This window comes from Barbus barbus (genome assembly GCF_936440315.1).
Source record: "Barbus barbus genome assembly, chromosome: 17".
Classification (NCBI taxonomy): Eukaryota; Metazoa; Chordata; class Actinopteri; order Cypriniformes; family Cyprinidae; genus Barbus; species Barbus barbus.
In genome coordinates, this window is record NC_136745.1 from 9774390 (window position 1) to 9800716 (window position 26327).

Sequence of the window (26327 nt, forward strand, 5' to 3'; positions counted from 1 at the left end):
CTCACACACACACACACACACACACACACACACACACACACACACACACACACACACACACACACACACACACTCATACTCACACAAACCATGTTGGCTGTCATGTATGTTTTGTTGACCCTGGTTACTCTGTATCTGATTTGTCACCTGTAAATAGCATGTTTGTTTGCATAATAAAAATAAATAAATACAAAAAAATTAAATTTGAAATGAGCTCATTTTGTGCATAAAATTTAAAAATTTCTCAGTTTAAACATTTATGTTATCTATGTTCTATTGTGAATAAAATATTGGCTCATGTGATTTGAAATTCTTTTAGTTTTCATTTTATTCATTTTTTTAAAACATCCCAATATTTCCGCAATTCGGGTTGTACAACATACATAATAAATACATATATAAATGTAAATGTAAACTTTTAATCACACAACGTTCTACATACACATTATCGTCAGAAGTTTCAATATAAACGTTCTAAACAACGCGAGACAACAACCGGACAAAATTTTTAACAAATAAAATGAAAAGGTCTTCAGCTGCAGTTTCTTGGCTGATCGGGTCAAATTATTTAATGACAGCCATCGAATGCTGTTATCTTGCCAGACAGGAAAAGAGCTATCACTAGGATTATTTATTCCAGTTATTTTGAAAGGTCGACGTGGTCTGTTCATGTGTTTCCTCAGGGCTCATATCTTGATCTGTGCTGCACTCTAGTGGTCAACAGCGGTCATTGCGATCTGAACTGATACATAACCTACACCTGTGATTTATAATAAATCACTCAAGCATAATTAACGCACTGTGAATTTAACAAAGAAAACAGCTGGAGGAGAATAGAAATAATTGGATGATCAGATATTAAGTGCTCTTTTTCGGCCTTGGTGAGGCATTTACAAAACACCAAAACAGTTATGCACATAGAGCACCTGAAAGAGCGTTGCGTCGCGATAAAGCACGTATTTTAATAAAAAAATATATAGTTCAAACACTTTCTAAGTTACTTTGAATAAAAGCATCTGCCCAATGTAAAATGTTTTCCTGGATAAAGGAAGCACACGTAGGCCTATGTATGGAAGGATGCGTGGATGTGTCCCTCTGGTCACATTAGAGGCATTACTGTACAGGGAAGCACGTCACGGATCCTCCTCCCTCCATACCATAATAACCCGTCATGGCTCCCCAAACACGCCTCTATATGAACCGATTCCACGCCCGCCGCCGTTTACACCGACTCAACTATTATCCGCGGTCCCGAAGAGCGTTCAAAACGATGCCCTTGACCCGATTCCAATCAGGAGCGGTCTGATTTCTGACTAGCATTGATGGATTGTGCACTTGCCAGCGACACCGGCCGGGAAATCAAATGCATTGCTCACCGGATGCTCTCGGTTTCATTTGATTGACTGGTTGTAAATGTGTCACGAGGCACCTATAACACTGTAAATCTTCTCTCCCCGCGTCATCTGTACAATTCCTCGCGCGCTTCCTTATTTCAGACCAATTGCGGGACGGGCTGCAGGCACAGAGGAGGGGGTGGTCTCCGGTATCCGGTTCTTTCCGTAATCCTGCGCCGGTGGAATTTTAAATCCGTTCCTCCAGCGGGATCTGCTCAGTGGAGGTTGTTTACTGGAACTGCTACGCTGCATTGTTCTTTAGAACGCTTAATTGTTGCATTGTAACGTGTGCAGAACGCGCGCTGTTGTTTTTAGAACGTTTAATTGATACATTTTCGCACTCGCGTTGTTTAGAACGTTTATATTGAAACTTCTGACGATAATGTGTATGTAGAACGTTGAGTGGTTACATTGTATCTCTCGCAGAATGAGCGTTTCGGAACGTTCCACTGTTATACTGTAACAGTGCAGAAGTGAGCAGAGCAGAGCAGCCCACCGGGATCCGGTGTAAATATTCAACAAATGATAGAGGAGGAGTCGGCGCACGATAAAAGGGATGTGAACCGAGAGCAAAGAGCTTTGGACACGGTTTAAAGCGCGCGTGTTCTGCTCAGTTTGCTGGAAGTCCTGCTGCTTTATTATGAACTGAGTGATCTCTCATAACAGGATTTGGGCATTATCGATCGGATTATGAGTGATCATCCATGCAAAGTGACACGAGATTGATTTAGTTTCAGATCTTGAGGGGATTTATTTCTGTTCTTCTTTTCCACTCGTTCGGAAGCATATGATAAAAGAGTTATTCTGGAAACGCATTGGCATCCGTTCCTTACAGGATGCACCCAGAAAGCAACGAGAACACTGCAGGAGCAGCCAGCGGGACACCCGGTTCGGAAGAATCGAGCACTGAACCGCAGGCTGGACATACTGACCACCTTGCAGTGGAGCACAAAGAGCCGCAGGAGTACGAGGAACCGGAGCGTAAACTCGCCCCGGAGGACAGCACGGTGCAGCTGATACAAACCGGCTGCCCCGACAAGCGTCCGGCGACGCCGCCCGGCGCACACCCGGGACCGGGGTTCGTTCCCCCGGAGGGGGGCTTCGGCTGGGTCGTGGTGTTTGCTGCTACGTGGTGCAACGGCTCGATTTTCGGCATCCAGAACTCATTCGGGATTCTGCACATGATGCTTGTGAAAGACCACCAGGAACTGACGGACCAGGCGTCCCAGTTTAAAGTGGGTGAGTGTGCTTCAGTGTTTCACTAAGTCTTGAGGTGAAAGGAGTGAGGTGAAAGGAGATTGCAGGCGCGCTTGATCCTGAGAGGCTTAAGGGATCATAACTGGTGCTTAGAGCCGCCTAAAATCTGCTCTCTCCATCCGCCACAGACAGAGGGAGACGCCCACTCACATCACACACTGACACCTGCTCCCATATCAGCTACTGAGAAAACACTGGAAAATGTTATGTGCGGGATTTTGTCTAAAGGCAACATATAATTATGGCACTATTTGTTTACCTTTTGTCACTCCTATATGTATAGTTGTTTATTGGAACAAAAGAGAAGTTCTGAAGACAAGGATGGTTCATAGTGACCACAGCTGTAGAGCCCTTAAAATAGGCTTTAGGCCAAGTGATATTATTGCTGTATATATATATATATATATAGTTTAAATATAAGGCTTAATTTTCAGGATCATTATTCCATCAGAAATTCTAATTTGCTGCTCAAGAAACATTTATTATTATTATAAATGTCATACTATATATCAATTCCAAACTTTTGAAGGCCAGTGTATTGAAATCATTGTTTGGTGCTCAGTTATTAATCAGTTATTACTGATGCTCAATTATTAATGGTTCTCATCATTGCCAATGTTAAAACAGTTTTTGCTGCTTAATATCTTTGTGGAAACTGTAATACATTTGTTTTTACTGTCACTTTTGATTCATTTATTAAACTTGCTGAATAAAAGTATTAATTTCTTAATTTTTTTTAATATTGCTTACCAAAAAAATGCTAGTATATCACAGTTTCCGCAAATTTATTAGGCAGCACAACTGTTTTCAACATGGATAATAATCAGAAATGTTTCTTGAGCAGCAAATCAGCATATTAGAATGATTTCTGAAGGATCATGTGACACTGAAGACTGGAGTAATGAAAATTCAGCTTTGCATCACAGGAATAAATTACATTTTAAAATATATTGTAATATAAAACAGTTATTTTAAATTGCGATAATATGCAGTTTAACTGTTTTTCTCTATTTTTGATCAAATAAATGCAGCCTTGGTGAGCATAAAAGGCGTCTTTCAAAAAATGAAAAATCTTAAAAATGTGAAACTTTTGACCTACAGTATATATATCAAATATATAATACCAGAATATTACTGAAAGTATCATACCATCACTTTACCATGTCACTCATTAACTCATCAGAAACGGATTTTCTGATTATTATTACAAAATGTTTTAGAGTTTTGTCTGGTCGTTGTATAAAGTAGCTGCAATTTCACTGCTCAAAGTGTTTTGTAATCGCTCCGCTCCCATCCGGGCTTTCCATTTCTCACTCCAAGCTCACGGGTCAGAGAAATCATCAATCTATCCACACATTTCTCAGAAACACAGACCAGTGGAGCAAACAGTGAAAAGTCGCTGAGTTTTAATCATTTGCATTTCCCAAGTTATTTCTAATATATCGTCCATATGCTATGCATCAGCATGATAAAACAGCATGTTAGCAGCTCTCACATTGCGCAAACCAGACCAAGAGATCAATTCAGTGCTTAATGCTGTCGAAAGCAGTATCGGTCATGAACCCTTCTGAACCTGTGAATGTACCCGACAACCCCCGACCTCACTTCTGATCCTCTGCCTGAGCCAACTTGAGAGAAAACAAGACCGAGTCCACATGCTAATAATCTCCTAAATGTCTTGCAGGCCTCTGGTTGTTGTTCAGGAAATCGCCATCTGTCTTCCATGCTGAGCTTCATTTTTACGGCCAACACGCAGTAAAAAGCTCAGTTAGTTTTAATGTTCAGACTCCCACTTGGCTGTACAACATCACTATTTGATGTTTACATCTGAATATTAATAAAATCAGGCCCACAGGAGGAGGACAAATGAGGAGAGTGCTAATGAGCGTAATGGACAAAGTGTGTTTTTTTGGTTTCTCCCTCGTGTTTTATAAAGTCTGTGAAGAATGAAAATATGTGCATGAATTATTTGTGCCTGTGAATATTGTGTGTGTGTGTGTGTGTGTTCATTCTCTTCCTACTTTCAGGCCTGATTCAGTTTTCTGGGTCATTGTATGAAACAATGGGTCATTGGGTCATTGTATTTTTTTCAGTTTGATATTGTGTTTTAAAAGGAATTTAAGATTGCATTAGGCAAGCATTAATACACTGAAAAAAATATTATATGATTTATTTTGAAACAATTTTCACTCACAATTAAAAAAAAGGAACATTTCACAAATAATTACAGGGAAATTACAAGTACTGAATTAAACATGAAGTAAAAATACTGATATAGTTTATACTAATTATTCAATTCTTATTTTTTATTTTGGTTTTTATATATAATTTTAATAATGTACTGTAATAATTAATATATGTATGCATGTGGGTTTTAAATTGCTAGACAACTATTTAACATTATTTATTTTACCTTATTTATTATATAATAATTATGATTCTTATCATGATAGTTATAAGAGGTACCAGTGTTGATATTATAAATCTTGTTCTCAAGGTCATGAATCTAAGTGTTTCCTATGCAAATGCTGATCAATCATCAATAGTTTACTATACAAACTCTTTTATTTAGGGCCCAAGCCACTAAGACACAGGGCCCTCTTGTTCTTCTAAGGTTTATTATTTAAAAAATTTTTTATACATTTTTTATTAAGTGTTACAGAAAATAATTATAACAGACATACATCAATAAGAACAAATTGCAACACACTAAATTGTCCTAATTTAAATGCCATACCATCCCCCTCCCCACCCCCCGGCGACCCCCATATATCAGCTAAAACATGTATGCCTCTATCACTCCATTCTGGTAAAACAAAAGGTTTATTGTCCGCAAGTAGACTATGATTATGAAATAGAGGAGTGTGAGAGTGCCATTTATTATTATTGTGGGATAATTTTGCAGCTGCACGCCAAACAGAAAGAAGATATGTTATAATTGGGCCAAAATGCTGTTTCACACTCTTCAACAGGATATTACAATAAATTAAATCTTTTAATCTGTAGGGTAATGCCAAATTAGATTCAACCAATTTCCAAAAGACGAGAGGGCCAGGATTCAACCAAGCTATAACAGGTCGTAAAATAAATGCCCAGTGATAAAACTTAAAGTTTTTTATTAAAAATAAAACCGCAAGACCACCCGCATCTTTGTAACGTTGTAGAGTTGCATATTTTATACGAGGAGGTTTGCCATTCCATATGAACTTAGATGTTAATGTTTGAAGCTTGGACCAGTAATCTGCGGGTGGTGAAAGTGGTACCATAGAAGAGAAAAAAATTAATGCGAGGTAGAACATCCATTTTACAGTTTTTCTCAGTTGCTTTGGCACATTTCTCAGAACAGAAATGAAATTTTCAAAACTACTTGTTCAACCTCCACATCATCTAGTAGCTTGTGCACATTATAAAAGCAGTTTCTCATTTCAAATTGCAAAGGCTTTGCAAATCTCATCATCTACAGTGCATAACATCATCAAAAGATTCAGAGAAACTGGAGAAATCTCTGTGCGTAAGGGACAAGGCCGAAGACCTTCTTCGGGCCCTCATACGTTACAGTATACGTTACTTGGCCCACAGGCCGCCGTGTCCTGTGGACCAAGGCTCATTTAAAACTGACTGTTTCAAAGTGGAAAAGTGTTCCATGGTCAGACGAGTCCAAATCTGACATTCTTGTTGGAAATCACAGACGACGTGTCCTCTGGGCTAAAGAGGAGGGAGACCTTCCGGCGTGTTATCAGCGTTCAGTTCAAAAACCAGCATCTCTGATGGTATGGGGGTGCATAAATGCATACAGTATGGGCAGCTTGCATGTTTTGAAAGGCACTATGAATGCTGAAATGTATACAAAGGATTTAGAGCAACATATGCTCCCCTCCAGATGATGTCTATTTCAGTGAAGGCCTTGTGTATTCCAGCAGGACAATGCAAAACCACATACTGCAGCTATTACAACAGCATGGTTTCATAGTAGAAGAGTCCGGGTGCTGAATTGGCCTGCCTGCAGTCCAGATCTTTCAGCAATAGAGAACATTTGGCGCATCATTACAGTTTTTCTCAGTTGCTTTGGTGCATTTCTCAGAACAGAAATTAAATTTTCAAAACTACTTGTTCAACCTCCACATCATCTAGTAGCTTGTGCACATTATAAAAGAAGTTTCTCATTCTTTTGAACAAGTTGCAATTGCTTTGGTACATTCATGCAACTGATTATGTACATTTGTCTGCTGTTTCCTACATTATCAGTTGCTATTTTCAGGTTGCTACAAAATGTATGATACGTATAGTTCTGTGCTATTGTCTTACCCCTCAAAACATCTAGTCATTAGTTCATCGTATAATTTAGTTGTCATAATCTGTCAAGCATATTTTCTACACATCTCTATTAGACTTTTTGTAAATTTGCCATGAATTGTGCAGGTGAATCTTGACTCTCACTAATGAATATAATCTATAAGAATATAGATCAACCAATTATAAACCAATTCTCTGAAATAGCTCAAAGGTGCATTTCATGACCCTTCAATTGGAAAGCATATATAGACAGAGGACAACACAAGAGTTACAAATTCTGACGATGGATGAACATCCAGAAAACGATCAGGGACAACAGCCGAGGGGAAGAAGAGGAGTAAGGATGCATGGAAGTGTACAGAGGCAAAACAGAGGAAGAGGAAGAGGAAGAGGAAGAGGAAGAAGAGGCCAAGGACAGAGGTGCATATCAGATGAAATAATGTTGTCAATCATGGCCTTACAATGGCTGAAGGGTGCAGCTAAAAATTGGGAGATCGACAATATCCTCAATAATTCAGACATTTTGAAACAGTCTCTTTCAATCAATATCCTACATACAGTAATGTGTAAATGTGTACTTTTGAAAGGAAATATGGCATACATACGAAGTGCAGCCATCTGCATTTCAGTACAGTAACTGTCATCCAAACTGTTGCCATAGTTTACATCAGGTAATACTACTGTAACAGAGTGCATTGTTACACTCCACACTACTTTACATATAATACATTCGTACAAAAATAAATGTACTGTATAAATACAAATGTTCATATACTTTTTTTCTATGTACTGTTGACTCTTCTCAACAAATATCAGATTTTTTTTATAAAACCTTAATTTCCATGGTTGACTGTCATGGTGAAAAAACAACTAAACATTTTGACCAGTGTGGCTCACACGATGACAAAAATACTTTATATTTTGGTGGCCTTGGCCAAATTACTGACACGATAACTATGTTTTGAAGCATGAATGAAATGTTTTGGGTGAGTAACTACATTTTGCAGACATGCAATAAAGTTCTGAAGTTCCAGCAAACAGTTGTGACATTTGCACTCAAAGTTTAGAGAATGTTAAGACAGTTTCGAAAAATGTGCCAAAGCAATTGAGAAAAACTGTGATTACATAAATTCGAGCTTGTAGAGATAACGGTAGCGTTGACCAATGAGTCAAATCTTTGGTTATACGATCATATATACCTTGAATTTTTTTTCTAAAAGCTATTGTGTGCAAAGGCGAAGAAATCTCAACACCCAGATATCTAAAGCTAGATACTACCGGTATACCAGTTGGGAGAGCAGACTGAGAGGATAGATTATTTAAATGCATTAATGCAGGTTTAGTCCAATTAATCTTATATCCAGAGAGTAAGAATTAAACACAGAAAGAACATGTGGAATTGAGTTAGCTGTGTCACTGACATACAGTAGGATGTCGTCTGCGTATAAAGATATCCAATGTGAAGTATGACAAAAAAGTAATAGGTCTCACCATAGTGTTTTGACGGATTTTCTGTGCAAGAGGCTCAAGAGATAAGGCGAACAACAATGGAGAGAGATGGCATCCCTGATGAGTGCCACGTGAGATGAAAAATTGTGAAGAACAAATGCCACCTGTCATAACCACTGCATAAGGATTAGCATATAGAACTTTAGAGCCATATTATCACTATTATTGAAAGAACCCTTACCAACAGAATGAAGAATCATATTTAACAACGGCTGTCCAAATTCATCCCAGAAAGCGAGGTATAGTTCAGGAGGTATTCCATTCCCTCCCGGTGACTTCCCCTTCTTCATAACCATAAGGGCTGACTTTAACTCATCTAAAGAGATAGGGTCATTCAGAGAAATTGCCTCTGAAACTATTGGAATAAAGTTTTAGTGAGAGCAGGGAAAAAATTGGGATCAAACTGGAATAGGGCATAAATTTAAATAAATGCAAAATTATGACCCTCTATACATGCTTTGATGTATGATACTCTACCATCCTCACAGCTATACCTTTCTAAAATATTAAAAGAAAGCTTCCTTTTTAACACAACAGGTGTGCCACGTGATTCACTATTCAATGAGGATGATGCAGCTACATAATAAAACTTATTAGAAAACCTTTGGACATCTAGTTTCCTCAAATGTGATTCTTGAATGAAAGCTAGGTCAACATGATGTCTATGCAAGTAATCAAGGCAGGCAGTGCCTTAATGGGGCCATTCAATCCATTCACGTTCCAGGAAATTATATGAAGGTTTTCCAATGCCATATATTATCACTGTAAAATAACATTAACAAACAAATCAACAAGCATTATGTAATAAAATTACTCTTCAAAGAACACCTAATATTACAGAGGGAAAAATGCCCACCCACCCTGGTCGCCAATACCCCCTTGGACACCCAACTTCCCACAAAAACATGAGAACATTTAGAAGAAACACTTCTAATGAATGCAAAAATGTAAATAATAAGAAAAGAAAAAACATGGCTGACCAGTGCCCAACTAATGGACAACGTGACCCCGAGAAGGGCGGCAGACTCGAGAATACCAGTACCAATACCAGTGTCACATTATCCTTCTTCACTCACTTGCGTGTCCACTCCACTCAGAAAGTCCTCAACCTCCAAAGGGGACTTGAAGATGTGTTGTGTCGATCCTCGAGTAAGTTTGAGTTGTGCTGGATACAGCAAGAAAGTCTGAAAGCCTATTTTCTTTGCCTTGTTGGTAACCTCCATGAATGCGCGACGACGATTCATGGTAAATGCACTATAATGTTATCGTCGACTTTGACTGGGGATTTCCGAACAACTTTCACACTGCATGTCATAGACTCCGCCCAACAGGAAGTCGGCTATTCAGGGCTGTTTTAAAAAGCGCATGCTCTGGAATTTTATATACTCCTCTGAGGATTTCCAAACGATTGCCACCAAACTCGGTGAACATGATCTCAAGACATTGGGGATGCTAAATTGCGAAGGGATTTAGCATATCTCGAACGGTTTGCCTGTGGCGAGGCGATGAAGTTATGGCGAGAAATGAGAAACAGGAAATACCTAATAACATCCATTGTCTGATTTTGATCAAACTTCAGTGGTTTGTTCGTTGTATGATGCTGATCGCATAGATGTGACTATTAGGAGTCAAAGTTATAGCGCCACCAACTGGCAGCAGGAAGTGTGTCATTTTCAAAATGCTTTGAATTCAGCATCTTATTTTTACTCGATTTGCTTCAAACTTAATCAGAATAAGGACAAAACACGGCTGATGTAAAACTGTTGAGGGGATATTGATATCTGAAATATTGTTGCCATGGCAATGTGCCAAACTTGAATATTCCTTTCCAGGGATTTTAAGGCAGATAACATGCTTAGATTTTCATGAAACTCAACACACATATCAGTATTAATGATAGATAGACACTGGCAAAAGCTCATAAAAGGGCGTGGAGGAGGCACTCTGTAGCGCCACCTTTTGACAAAAGTTGGGGGGTTAGTTTTAGCTACAGTCACCAATCATTGTTCTCATCAAGGCGGACAACTTTCTAATTTACACTCATTAGCTACGACCAACAGGAAGCCGGCTATATTTTTTTTAATGTCAATTTTTGGAAACATCAGGCTGTAAATTAATTCATACTCCTTCAAGAAAAAACAACTAGTTCTTGTGTGTTTTTCTTATTTTTAGTATTTATTTTAATATGTCCATGTTTTTTATTAATTTTTATTTTTAGTTATTTTAGTACATCAGGTTAAACTAGCCTAAATTATGAGAAATGTTGCCTTAAATTTTTTATATTTTATTTCAATTAATGTTTATTTTATTTCATGTATTGAAAATGTTTTTTTTGTTTGTTTTGTTTTTATTGTTTTTAGTATGTCAAGTTAAACTAAATTATAATGAGAAATGCTCCCTTGGCAAAACGTTTTTTTGTGTGTGTATTTTATTTTAAGTAATGAATATATTTTTCATTTTAGTTTCAGTTAATTATAATAAACCTGTTCAGAAGAAATAATTGTATGTAATTAATATTACAGAATTATATTTGCTAGAAAATCCCCATAGAAAAGAAATAAAACTAAATATTACCCTGCGAGAATGTCTTCCATTTATTAATATAAAGCATCTCAATCTCATTAAAATCCAGTGCCATAACTAGATTAGCAATCCGTCTCTCTTTACTAATGGTCGCGGTGCACGTTCACACAATACAGCAGTGCACATGAAGAGTACCAGATGAGTGTGTCTGAATCTGTCATTGATGATTAGAGAATATCACCTTCAATATGTGCAGCTGGGGATTGTGAGTGTGAGCTGATTGAGCTGAAGGCACACGGTCATTTTTTGGCTGGATTTAATGAACGCTCTGTGTCAGTGGTTGATATTAGCTTTGCTGTTTAATAGAAAACGCGCAGGCAAAAGATGAGAAATGTTTCCGCTTCTGCTTTCGAACATGTAACATGATTATCAATGTCAACTGTTCACATATTCATGTATTTAGCCAGATGTTTAAGTTAATTTTTCACTGCACAGGATAGAAGGGATGGATCAGAGCCAGGTCTCTCAGCTGCTATCAAGGCAAGTGTAACCAAAGTGAAATATTCCACTCTGGATCTGAACGCTACATGTCAGGGACCCAGGAGGGATTGATTTGTGAAGACATCTGAACTGGAGTCAAAGTAATTCATGGTAGAAACAGACAGCATTCATTATAAAAATCAAGTGCTTTTCCTTATAAGATATAATAACAGATACTGCATTCAGTACAGTAGGCTTCTTCTCTAATTTTGCTAAATTATGTTGTGTAGAGAATTTTGAGTTATTTTCTGTGTGAGACTTGTGATTCATTAGCTGCTTTAGGGAAATAACTAGAAGAATGATAGGCTTTAGTGCAGTAAACAGTAAAACTATTTGAGCTACAAATCAATGTGCAGATTATGATAATAAACTAAAATACTATGATAACAAATAAAGTACAGGGTTTACCAGTTTGCAATATCAAGTTTCATAAAAGATTGTTTTTTGCAGCTAAAAATAACTGGAAGAATGACACTGGAAGTCTCGCACATTCAAGTTAATAAAAATAAGGATAGCAAGTATTTTAAATAGTGATGCACCGCAATTTTCTTTTTTACTTTTTAATTAAATAATTATGTTTCTACTCCAATTCATTGTTAAAATATAAACTTTTTAAACAGTAGCTTGAATATATAATGAATATATGCAATATACTGCATACATTAAGCAAAACGCTCCTCTCTACAGTTTTTTTTAAGCCAATTTAGGACTTTATGGACATTGTATGGCTTTCCTGCAGTAAATGTGACATTACACTATTTGTACAAGCTGTTTCATTGATGTCTTCCACGGATGAAGCACTGATTGAATGTTTACACTAGACATGATGCATACTGTTTCTTTCAACACCTTCTGATGTTCAGTCATGTTTATTTTGTGCTATAACTAGCAGAGAGAGATTGGTTCACTCGCTCTCCGCTCTGCCGCCTGAACTGATGAGATCTGTCACACCACATGAAAAAGCAGCAAAACGTCATTTATCATTTAAATTTTGCTTTAAAACTGACTAAATGTAAAAGCACAGACTTTTATCATAGTAAAGTAACACAGCACAAAGTCTGTTGTGATTACTGGATGTCAGAAACGCTATAAATAATGTTTAGTGAAGTGTTGTTCACACATTAAATGAATAGACTGAAGATTGATTAAAAATGATATCATTCACCCCAGCACTTTGTCAGTATTGTAGCCTGTATGCATTATACTGTATATCCCAGCAGCTGAAAGGGTTTCGTTTCAATTGTTGCTTGTTTACTATGCAAGAAATGCAGTACAACTACCTCAGTTTGTGGAGAACGTGCAAAGCAGTGGTGACCTAAAAGCCTATTTATCTTTTGTTACAGGTGCATCTCAGAAAATTAGAATATGGGGAAAAAGTTCATTTTTTTCTTGTAACTCATTTCAAAAAGTGAAACTTTCGTATATTTTAGATTCATTCATTTTAATTTTTATGATTAGAGTTTACAGCTCATGAAAGTCAAAAATCAGTATCTCAAAATATTAGAATATTTACATTTGAGTTTCAATTAATGATCATCTCTACAGTATAAATTCTGGGTATCTCTTGTTCTTTGAAACCACAATAATGGGGAAGACTGCTGACTTGGCAATGATCCAGAAGACGAACATTGACACTCTCAAAGAGGGTAAGTCACAGAGGGTCACCCATGAAAGGCTGTTCAAGGAGTGCTGTATCAAAGCATATTAAATGCAAAGTTGACTGGAAGGAAGAAATTGGGTAGGAAAATGTGCACAAGCAACAGGGAAGACCGCAAGCTTGAGAATACTGTCAAGCAAAGCCGATTCAAACACTTGGGAGAGCTTCACAAGGAGTGGACTGAAGCTGGAGTCAGTGCATCAAGAGTCACCACGCTCAGACGTCTTCAGGAAAAGGGCTACCAAGCCACTTCTGAAACAGAAACATCGTCAGAAGCATCTTACCTAGGCTAAGGAGAAAAAGAACTGGACTGTTGCTCAGTGGTCCAAAGTCCTCTTTTCAGATGAAAGTAAATTTTGCTTTTCATTTGGAAATCAAGGTCTGGAGTCTGGAGGAAGACTGGAGAGACACAGAATCCAAGCTGCTTGAAATCCAGTGTGAAGTTTCCGAAGTCACTGATGATTTGGGGTGCCATGACGTCTGCTGGTGTTGGTCCATTGTGTTTTATCAAGTCCAAAGTCAATGCAGCCGTCTACCAGGAGATTTTAGAGCACTTTATGCTTCCATCTGCTGAAAAGCAATTTCCTTTTCCAGCATGACTTTAGCACCTGCCCACAGTGCCAAAACCACTTCCAAGTGCTTTGCTGACCATGATATTACTGCGCTTGATTGGCCAGCCAACATGCCTGACCTGAACTCCATATGGAATCTATGGGATATTTTCAAGAGAAAGATGAGAAACAGTCGATCCAACAATCCAGACGGGCTGAAGACTCAATAGTGCTTCAGCAGAGCCACAGGCTGATCGCTTCCATGCCACACCTCACTGATGCTGGAATTTGTGCTAAAGGAGCTCCGACCAAGTATTGAGTGCATAAATGAACATAATTTAAAGAACTTGAACTTTTCTGTTCTGCAAATACGTTTTTTGATTGATCTTAGGAAATATTATAATATTTTGAGATACTGATTTTTGACTTTCATGAGCTGTAAACTCTAATCATCAAAATTAAAACAAAAAAAACGTTTGAAGTGTTTTACTTTACATGTAATGAATCTAAAATATATGAAAGTTTCACTTTTTGAAATAAGTTACAAGAAAAAAATCACTTTTTCACCATCTTCTAATTTTCTGAGATGCACCTGTATTGTTTATACTTGTGTAGGTCACAAATCTACTTACCTTTTGCATTTAAAATTCCCTTGATTTTTATAGAAATTAAAAGGTTGCTGTTACAGCTTTTACAATTAAATATGCTTAAACATTTTAAAACTGTTATTTTATAATTTTTAGTAATTTTTTTTAACTAATTGTTTTGCATAAAGAAAATTAGGCCTGTTTTAAAGATATTTTTGTAAGTGGCATCGTTTTCATTGTAATTAATCATATTTAACCTACAAATTCGTTATTTTTATATAGGTTAATGTCAGGCCCTAGTTTTTATTGTGTTTTCAGTTGACCTAGTTTTCCTTAGTTTCCTAATTGTCATTCTAATCACCTGTTCCTTGTTAATTTACTCATTTGTCCCTCGTTTGGTTCAGTATTTATAGCCCTGCTTTTCCCCAGTTTCTTTGTACTGTTTTATGTTGTTTTAAGTGGTTGTGTTTTCTTGGCCTTCCTTTGTGGATTTATTAAAGACGCTGTTTGTTTTTATTATCTGCCTCCTTCGTACTTCTCACCCCGGCAACCTGTGACAGTTATATTCTCAGTTTGGTACTCATGTTACAGCTGGCTCATAAGCCGCAACACGAAAGAGGCAAATCACAAAATTCCATACAATAAATAAATTTATTTACAAAATGAGAAAACGGTAACTGATAACGGTAATGGTTAACCGAAATAATAAAATACTTTTTCAAATTAAATCACGATAAATTAAAGCAAATACACCAAATTCTGTCATGAAGTATAAATATGATGTATAAATCCTTTACAATTTATTTTGCAATATAGTAATGAAATTTGTGCATAAATGTGCTTATTTGTCATGAAAATAAAGTCACAATGCAATGCAATGGCTTTATTTGTCTTTATTCAAAATAAATGTTTTTACTTTTTTATTTTATTTGCTTTGACATATGACCCGGACGTGTTCTTGACAGGTTTTTCTAGATTCACTCTGACAGATAGACTTGAGGGGTCTTGTAAGGACAGACGGATATGAACACAGAGAGAGAAAATAGAGGGAATAATGCATGTAGGAGGAAGAAAGGGATGTACAGAGAGAGTGATCCGTGCTTCCCTGCGGCTGAGTGTCTTTATCCACAATCTGTCAAAGAGCATCTGTCAGTGTTAGTGGGTCACTCGTTTCCTTGTTTTCTCTCTTCTGTCTCCTCTTTTATTTCTGTTCTAGATGGAAAATGTCTCGGCTACGTGTGTAACCCTCATTCCCTGTCCTAGGACTTCGAGTGTAACTAAACGAGCCAATGGACATTGGCATGCGATCATTGCATCCAGTTGCCGCTGATCACAGCGTGAGTATAAGAGGCAGCAGGTGCACTGCATTAATTCATCCTTTCGCTGAGGAGCCGAGTCAGTGACCCGGCAGCTCAGCGGTGGTACAGCGACTGTGGTGACGGGACGTGATGTCTCCGTTCCCTCCTTCAGGGAACAAGGGTTACATACATAACCGAGACGTTGCCTTTCAGTCGGTCACTCCGAGTCATGACTGACGAAATTGGGATCCCTACTAAAACGCCACAGGATCTGCCCCTTCCAGTGCCCTGTGTATGCCTCCTGATCCTTCCTATAAGGCAGACGATAGGACCGGGCTCTACACAGAGAAGGTCAACCACTGTTGTTCCTTGAGCAACCCAAACAGTAGGACTTGAATAACACTGGGAAGCGTGCCCTTCCGCTTGGAAGAGGCGGAGTCACCTCCTCCCAGAGGGGGTTAAGTGACATTTAGACATGTGAAGTAACCCCGTAGGGCCCTATTGCACATGGAAGTCTCTGAGATGGTTCAGGCTGCATCATTAGAGACGGCAGAACATGGTCTGCCAGGGAAACACGGCCCTAGTAAGTGTACCGTGGAATAAACACATGGGATCCCAATAGGGTCACTCATGTGGGCACTATCCTCACACCAGTTTTCAAGAATTCATTGGCTGAAAGGCCTGGCGCCAGACGCTTCGCCACGTCTGAACGCCCGGAGTGCCCTGGAGGACTCGACAGGGTTTGCCTGGTTAAGGAACTCTCTGGGGAAATAGGCGTAAGAACGCCACAAGCAGACTCTGAGCCGGTCCTCTCAGTGCCACTACCCGTTTGAGGTGAGAACACAGGAGGAAACCGGTTCGACACGTAGGCTATAATACCTAACAAATGTGTTGGGAATCGCCCAACCCGCAGCTCTACAGATGTCTGCTAGCGAGGCACCACTAGCCAGTGCCCAGGACGATGCGACACCCCTAGTGGAGTGAGCACGCAGTTTGAGCGGACAGGGCACACCTTGTGGTTCATAGGCCAAGGTGATAGCATCCACTATCCAGTTGGCCATCCTCTGGAGACAGCCTTCCCCTTCTGCTGTCTTCCGTAACAGACAAAGAGCTGTTCTGAGGTCCTGAAGCTCTGAGTTCTATCCACGTACTGTCGCAGTGCGTTTACAGAACAGAGCAAAGCTAGGGCTGGGTCTGCCTCCTCCAGGGGCAGCGCTTGCAGGTTCACTACCTGGTCCCTGAAGGGAGTGTTAGGAACCTTGGGCACATAGCCGGGATGGGGCCTCAGTGTTGCACTGGAGTCAGCCGGCCCAAACTCAATGCACGATTCGTTGACCGAAAATGCCTGCAGGTCCCTCACCCAGGGTTTTCGCAGAGAGATTCTCTCTGGAGAGATCCCAATTTCGTTGGTCATCCGATGTGACTCTGAGTGACCGACTGAAAGGGAACACCGTTCCTCGTTGTCCTTTCTGTCTTTCTCTACCTCCTTTAACAAATGATCCAATAATAAAACATGTGGAGCAAACTCATTAGTGAGAATTAGGACTGGGTGGTTTGGAACAAAGGAGAGAGAGAATGAGAGAGTGATATAATGAAGAGCAAAGTAGAGTGGCATAAATTAAATGAGTGAAAAGTGGAGGAATAGAGTGCAAGAGTCGGCTTCCTAAAGTAAAATCCCATTAATTTTCTTCATAGAGAAATGGATTTTAACAACGTCAGGCACATTCATTGTGTTGATTTTTTATTAAAAATAACATTATAATAACTCTTTGTTAGTTATTTTTGAATGCTACAAAAAACTTGTAAAGTTTTTACTAGGGCTGGGTAAAAAATATCGATTCTCCGATTTTAATCGATCTTCAGTTTAACGCAACGATATCGATTCGGGAAATCCCCGAATCGATTCTTAATGCGCATGCTTCACGTAAGAGGATATGAATATTCACCTCTCGTCCTGAAGGTGTCACCATCTTTCGAATTGCTCCACTAAAAAAAACAACTGTGTGCACCCTATTATTAATGTAGATGTGTATTTCAGTAATAAACTTAAGTAGGAGAGTTTCAGTTACCAGCATTTATATCAAAATATGGAACCCATGTCTGCAAAACTAACATTTTAAATGAAATATTGATAGCTAATCGATATCGAATCGAATCGAATCGAAATCTAAATCGAATCGAATCGAATCGAAACCATAAAAATAAGAATCGAATCGAATCGAATCGCAGAATTTGTCACAATACCCAGCCCTAGTTTTTACCATGAACTTTTTCATAATTTACTTCAGCTGCTTTTCAAGTGGCTTGTACAGTGAAATGTACAGATTACATTTTAACATTACTAAAATATGCAGACAATTTATTAAAATATTTGTTTTAATTTACATACATTTTATGTCAATTTTAACTGTCATAATAAATGTCACTTGAGCAGATTTTTTTTGTGTGTGTAATTTCCAATCAAGCAGTAATATTATCAGATTCTGCAAAAAGTGAAAATTATTCAAATGAATTAACTTTAACATTATTTATTTATTTATTTATTTATTCATTAATATTTATTTTATTAAAGTAATACTGAATAATAATTATTTAATGTGTATTTAGGATACATTAATTGCTAGCCTTGGCAAAACAAATGATTTTGTCATTTTATTAAAAACAAATAAATAAAATGGTCTTTTCCAATTCCAACACAATGCAACAGAATTATGATTTTAGACATGGAAATGACAGTGGAAGTTTTGACCTTTGACATTTGAAAAATGATGGTTTGGATTTTTGGATAATTTTTTTTAATGCATATTTACCCACTGTTAGACATAGTTAGTAGGCAAATGCAGATATACTGTATGCTTTTTGAAAGGGAAGGTGCAGGATGTTAGAGTTAAAAGTTCATGGAGCTGTAGATTCAAGATGTTTCTCGTTCCTTTTTTGGCAGTTTTGGGTTTCTCTGGTTTATTTTTCATTCAGAAAAATGTAAGCAAATAGAACCCGTTGCTTACAAAAGCAGTCAGATGATGACAGGAGAGAACCGTGTATGTTCTTGTTTTTCAGGACTCTGTCAGCCGCATGGGCTGCAGTGGGGTCATATGTGTGGCATCACTCTACACTTCTTGACATGGGCACACACACACAAAAACCCCAATACATACATTTTATGTCAATTTTAACTGTCATAATAAATGTCACTTGAGCAGATTTTTTTGTGTGTGTAATTTCCAATCAAGCAGTAATATTATCAGATTCTGCAAAAAGTGAAAATTATTCAAATGAATTAACTTTAACATTATTTATTTATTTATTTATTTATTCATTAATATTTATTTTATTAAAGTAATACTGAATAATAATTATTTAATGTGTATTTAGGATACATTAATTGCTAGCCTTGGCAAAACAAATGATTTTGTCATTTTATTAAAAACAAATAGATAAAATGGTCTTTTCCAATTCCAACACAATGCAACAGAATTATGATTTTAGACATGGAAATGACAGTGGAAGTTTTGACCTTTGACATTTGAAAAATGATGGTTTGGATTTTTGGATAATTTTTTTTAATGCATATTTACCCACTGTTAGACATAGTTAGTAGGCAAATGCAGATATACTGTATGCTTTTTGAAAGGGAAGGTGCAGGATGTTAGAGTTAAAAGTTCATGGAGCTGTAGATTCAAGATGTTTCTCGTTCCTTTTTTGGCAGTTTTGGGTTTCTCTGGTTTATTTTTCATTCAGAAAAATGTAAGCAAATAGAACCCGTTGCTTACAAAAGCAGTCAGATGATGACAGGAGAGAACCGTGTATGTTCTTGTTTTTCAGGACTCTGTCAGCCGCATGGGCTGCAGTGGGGTCATATGTGTGGCATCACTCTACACTTCTTGACATGGGCACACACACACAAAAACCCCAATACACTGAAAATTACAGTCTAAAGTTACAATCTGCATAACAATGCCCTGCATCCTACAGTAGTATGATGTGTTTGGCACAAGAAAGCACTTTTTCTCAAAAAATGTAAAAAAATCTACACTTGAGACAAAGAAGTGCTTAACTGTATTGAATATGCACTTGTAGTGTAAATCATCAGAGGCGGACAAAGTACACAACTCCATTACTTGAGTGAAAGTACAGATACTGCTCGTCAAATATTACTCCATTACAAGTAAAAGTTGCAAAGACAGATTTTTACTTAAGTAAAAGTACAAAAGTACTTGCTTTTAAAAGCACTTAAGTACCAAAAGTAAATTTCATTTTTTTATGTCAATGCACTGTTTTATTATTGTTGCACATAATACTTGCAATACCTCTGAAGCAACTTATAATACATTACACCTGAATACACTGACAAGCTTGTATTATATTTGGAATAAAGAGCTTTTAGAATGTTAACAACCTATGGGGAAAAAAACAAAAAAACAAAAAATTATTTAACACCCCTACTCACCCCAATAGAAGCAGGATGGTAGGGATCTCACACAGCTCTGACAGTGTGTGCACATATCTATGTGTAGCCATTGATCCACATTTGAACAGAGTGGACAGTGAAATCCTGTAAATACAGAGTGATAAGGAAGAAAAAAAAAATCAAACCTGCTTTAAAACCCAGCAACACAACTGTATCTGTATAACTTTACAACAGAAACACTGCTTTAACAAAAAAGCAAAACAGCAAGACTTATTTGAAATCAAATTTTTTTTTTAAAATGCTGTCTAATCGCTCTTGCGGTACTTTGATGTCATACACAGAACGGTCTGTGCAGCGCTGCTTCAAGTCCAACACCTATTGTGTTTTATTAGGAGACGCACAACAGTTCTTCTGCGGCTTTATAGGTAATATTTTCACGTACACAATTTAGCAAAATCAGACAATATTGTGTCTAATATATACCACAATAGTAACTTCTTATTATTTAATTGTTATGAATAAATACAATTTAAGATATTTGGGATGAAAACCGGGAGGCTTGTGACTGTCCCATTGACTGCCAAACAATTAAAACTCAAGCCATATCACTGACACAGAACAGCGTACACTGCTTGCGTCCAGCGGATATTCTCCAAAATGGTGCTACGTTGACACAGAGGAGACGAATTGTTGAATAAAGTCATTATTTTTTTTTCTTTGCATAAGAAAAATATTCTTGTAGCTTCATAACTTTACGGTTTAACCACTGATGGCAGATGGACTACTCTGACGATGTTTTTTTATACTTTTCTGGAGCTTGACAGTGTTAATTGTTTGGCAGTCAATGGGACAGTCACAAGCCTCCCGGTTTTCATCTAAAATATCTTAAATTGTGTTCCGAAGACGAACAAAGCTTTTACGGGTTTGTAACAACATGGGGGTAACTGATTAATGACAAATTTTTCATTTTGGGGTGGAGTAACCCTTAAGCGTGTCAAGAAAAGCAACACTAATAGCATTTAATATAAATTTAGTCTGCAATAAATTTTAATTCATTTGCAATTAACATGCAATTAGGTGTCCACAAACATTACATTCAGTTTGCACTGATTTATGTATAAATATATTTTAAGTTATATTTAAATATATAACTTCTGTTATATTACTCTAGTATTCTAAAGTGTACTTCTTTTTCACAATGGGAGTTTCTCTTTATTCTGCTTTCATTTAGATTTTTTCCTCCAGCAAAACAACTGAATCCATTGGGAATGCTTTCAGAAATTCAAAATGAAAGATTTAAGATCAGAACAATGAGATATGTTTCTGAATATTGTAAGCAAACACTGTTCAGGCCCTTTGTTTGGTCCAAACCGGTTCAAGTTCGACTCCACCAACCCCTCTTCGAACATTTGCATCAGACTCCTTTTCTGGTTTGTTTTATTGTTAGCTGTGCATTATTTATGATAGGTTAAAACTAAATACCTCTGATATTTTCTGCTTTCTGTGTGGATTTTTTTTTCTTGGAGAAGTAAGGTAATCCATTCCTAATAGTCACTGGAATGTTTAATCCTTCAAACGTGGCCTCAGCCTCCCCCCCACACACACAAACACACACACACACACACACATAGAAACACACGCACGCACCCACACACACACACACACACACACACACACACACACACACACACACACACACACACAGACTTTATCCACCTCATGTTTTCTGCATGATCTTTTATCCAAGCTGTTAGAACCTGGTCTTTCAGAACACTCTATTCCTAAACAGAGACTCTTTGCATTGTTCTAATCTTCTGAACTCATAGTTCCAACTGAACATCACAGAAAGATCGGTAATTTGCAAAGCTAACAAAACAACAAACAAAACCCTGACTGTGAAACCTGTGGAAAACATACGTCCCGTACGTGACCTTGTGTTCTTCTACAAAATATGGATAAACACTCATTTGCTTGGTTTGTTAACGTACCGCTTCCTCTCTGGATTCATGGGGCCACATTTCTACTGAACCTCAGCCAAGAATGACTCGCCGAGGAGGGCTCTCTCTCTCCCTCACACACACACACACACACACACACACACACACACACACAGATCAGCGTCAAATATTGAACTAGTGTTCTTAGACTCCAGACATACTGTGCAGACATTAAACTACCTTTGAACCATGAAAAACATGCAGTGTGCTTGTTTGTCTGAGCTTGGCATCGATTGTAACTGGCCAGTGCTCTAAATACAGAGATGATGGACTTTCATCTGTGTCTCTTTGCAGAATTATCTGGGTGAACAAAGAATGTGTGTTTGGGTGCATGCATGTGTCAAATACTGTTTGTGTTGTTCGGGTGAGTGATATGGCAAACATTTATCAGTTTCTTCAGGAAAGATCACAATCTTATCACAATGTTGGTTTTTAAGACTAATTTGCAAGTTGAGCAGTAAAACTAAAGTTCTCAAGCTTATTGAAGACAAGTAAACACAGAAATAAATGGCAAGCATGAGACAAATAAATACTATAGAAAAAAGATACAAAATAAAGTAAACAGTGTTTTTCAGAAATACAGAAACTGAATAGATGCGCAATACTGAAATATACATTCATTTCATTAAAGCTACAAAAATATTGAGTCAAGAGCTGTTTTTCTCTGTCTTGTTGTTTGATTAACATTAATTACATGGACAGCAGACCAAATAGATAATATTGATTCCCTATCGAAAGGGAACTCCCATTGCGTCATCAAATTTCATTGACGACTGCTAATGGGGGAAACTCCTGTTTACTCTTTTACTGAAGCAGATTGGTTAACATTTGTGTACTGCTTGAGCCCACCTAAGGGGGGGAGGGGAAGCCAACTTGCTATACAGGTATAAGTCGTCCCAAAGCACCATTTCATCAGAATCTTCTCCTTCAGCGACTAGACCATCTCTTTGCTGATTCTACAAGAAGCGGAAAAAAAAAGCTAGGAAAGCTTACCTGCTCTACGTTACTCTTCACCACTCCCGCCGTCGAATCCAGCCATTGGCAGTGAACGATTTCCCCTGCGGCCATCTGGCGAGGAAAAGAGCAAATTTCTGAGCAAATTCCAAGCGCGCTGTTACAAATGACGCTTAGCGAGTGTAGCGAGTTCAGGGAGCCCCTGTTGGCGACAAACTGTCATTAATAAAACCTCTCGTGCATGTCTGTTCTCCCCCTTCCGGCAGCAAACAGTCATTACTGAAGGCAAAATCACTCACGAGGATCAGCTCCCCGCAAGGCGGACTGCCCTCGATGAAAAAATCCACAAATGTAATTTCTCCCCCTACGGGCGGAGATATGTCATTAATAAAAATAGAACCTCTTGCCTCCCGGCTATCGGCTTGGAAGGCCATCCCAGCTGTGTCGAGCTGGGTTCTAGGGACCATAGAACGAGGCTACTCGCTCCAGTTCGCTCGCAGGCCACCTTCATTCCGCGGCGTGGTGCTGACCTTCGTGCAGGACAACGAATCTCATGTTCTCTGAGCCAAGATACGCACAATGCTTGCAAAGGGTGCCGTGGAAACGGTCCCCTTAGCGGACAGCTAGTCAGGCTTTTACAGCCACTACTTCCTTGTTCCCAAAAAAGACGGTGGGCTCAGACCGATCCTCGATCTCAGACTTCTGAATCGAGCCCTCATTCGACGGCCGTTCAGAATGTTAACGCTGAAGCAGATCCTCGCGCAAATTCGAGCCGAGGACTGGATCCTGTCTGTGGATCTGAAAGATGTTTACTTTCACATCCAAACAGTGCCCCGTCACAGACCGTTCTTGATATTCGCGTTTGAGGGGATGGCCTATCAGTATACAGTCCTCCCGTTTGGACTGTCCCTGGCCCCCCGCACTTTTACAAAGTGCATAGACGCGGCTCTTTCCCCTCTGAGACAGATGGGAATCCGCATATTGAACTACCTCGACGACTGGCTGGTGTTGGCCGACTCAGAACGGCAACTGATCGCTCACAGGTCGTTGTTGCTCGACCACCTGGACGACCCATGAACGACGCCTGCATATCAACTGCCTCGAAATGATGGCTGTTTGTCTGACCCTGAAGACCTTCCTGCCAGCCTTAAGAGGACATCATGTCCTGGTCTGGTCGGACAACACAACAGTGGTAGCCTACATCAACCACCAAGGTGGCCTCAGGTCACGCCCCTTCACAGGATGACTCAACGTCTCCTGCTTTGGGCACAGAAAGAATTCCTCTCGTTACAAGCGATTCATGTGCTTTGCAAATTGAACCAAGGAGCGGACATGTTGTCAAGAGACAATGTAGCTCCGGGGTAATGGAGGCTACATCCTCAGACGGTTCAATTGATCTGGTCAGTCTTCGGCAAGGCAGAGGTCGACCTCTTCGCCTCCAAAGACAACTGTCACTGCCCATCCTATTTTTCGAAGCAGAGGGATGCTCTGGCCCACGATTGGCCCAACACCCGCCTGTATGCATTCCCTCCGATCGCTCTGCTACCCCAGGTTATCAGGCGGATCAGAGAAACTAAGTGCTCTCTCCTTCTCATGGCCCCTCTCTGGAGCAACCAAGTCTGGTTCCCAGAGATCATCCAGCTGCTGACGGCAGCACCGTGGTCAATTCCACTGTGGAGAGATCTTCTCTCACAAGCGCAAGGCAAGATTATGTCTGGCCGCTCAATGGGAGGTTGATCGACTCCCAACGGGAGTCGCCAATACCATTTTAGAGGCTAGAGCTCCGTCCACATGGCATCTCTATGCTCTTAAGTGGTCAGCCTTCAGCGACTGGTGTTCAGCACTTAACCAGGATCCGGTTTCATGTAATGTGTCCCACGTGCTTATTTTTCTACAAGAGTTGCTGGACAAGGGGCGTACCCCTTCTACGCTTAAGGTCTATGTGGCAGCTATCGCTGCGAATCATTCTCCCGAGGCAGGCCAAACTATTGTTAGAAATTAGTTGGTTGTTAAGTTCCTTAGAGGTGCTCGGCGGTTGAATCCTCCTCGCCCTAAGACTGTGCAAACATGGGACTTATCTATAGTCTTCAGGGCCCTCAAGGGCCCTCCCTTTGAGCCGCTTCAAACAGCTGGCTTAAGGGTCATGATGCTCAAAACCGCTCTGCTCTTGGCCCTAGCGTTGGTCAAGCGAGTGGGTGACTTGCAAGCCCTATCTATCAGTGCTTCCTGTCTTGAGTTTGGACCCAATGACTGTAAGGTCGTTCTCCGGCCGCGCAGATAAGGGACCGAACGTTGCGTAACTGGCCCTGCTATAGCTGCACACGAATCAATGGCTGTTGCTTCAGTCGTTGATTCTGATTAAATGGCGCTTTGGGCCGATTTATTTAGCAAGTGGGCCCCCCCCCCCTCCTTAGGCAGGCTCAAGCGCCATTGGTTTGTGCAGTACACAGACGTTAACCAATCTGCTTCAGTAAAAGAGTAAACAGGAGTTTCCCCCATTAGCACTCATCAATGAAATTTGACGACGCAACGCTCGTTCCCTTATCTCAGGGAATCGAGGTTAGGTGAGTAACCAGAGCGATATACTGACATGCATCCTATTTTCACCCTGTTGTTTACATTTACTGAAGACTTAATCAAATGTATTTATGTAAATGCTCACCAAAGCGGGCATTTTGACATATTTTGTGTGTATTTGTTTAGGCGTACACCCAAATATACTTAATGTGTCCGCATCATTACCGGGTTTGATTCTCTTTCACGGCTTTTAACAGCTCATTTTAATATCAACCACATCACACTTATTTTCTTATTCATCCATGTTTCTTGGTCACTCTAACACATTAATAACTTTAGAATGTCCTGCTTACTAAAATATGTGCGGATATATTTACATACGTACACAAAGGGGCACGATCCGTTAGAAAAGTAGATTGTGGACATTTTCAAGATTTATACAAATTCGTCGCATTAGTGGATGTTTTTCCACATTCATCATATGAGAAAACTTTGTTCACATAAATTAATCTTATGAACAAAAGCTGGTTAGTCTGTCAGTGATCTTAGTGGTCATGGGCAGAACGCCCGCTCTCCCTCACCGGGCCCTTGGAACCTTCCCCCCCATTACAGTGCCCCTGTTAGTGGTGCTGACAGGCTTTCTGTTGTCTTGCTTATGGTTAGGGATTTGCATAGTTTGTTGAAAAGAGGTTTGTTGTTGCTTTTCTAACGGCTTAAACAGGCAAACAATCCCACAGATTTAGACTGAGCCGTTGAGACTGTAGGCCAGTAAAAAAACACCTTGCAATTATAGCAATGCACTAAAAATACTCAGAATGACCTTGCAGCCATAGATATGTATA

The 26327-nt window shown here is 39.1% G+C and overlaps 1 protein-coding gene across 2 annotated transcripts in view; it reads left to right on the forward strand.

The window, feature by feature from the left end:
* Window positions 1-1562: 1562 nt before the first annotated feature.
* The window catches only part of LOC306883712 (monocarboxylate transporter 8), a 58267-nt gene continuing 33502 nt past the window's right edge, over window positions 1563-26327 (forward strand). The window contains exon 1 of one of the 2 annotated variants that reach the window (XM_079439125.1): window positions 1563-2633. In XM_079439125.1, the coding sequence (XP_079295251.1) occupies window positions 2231-2633 (403 nt within the window). In that variant the 5' untranslated portion in view covers window positions 1563-2230. The remainder of the gene's footprint in view (window positions 2634-26327) is intronic. The other variant, XM_079439126.1, reaches the window with a different exon arrangement.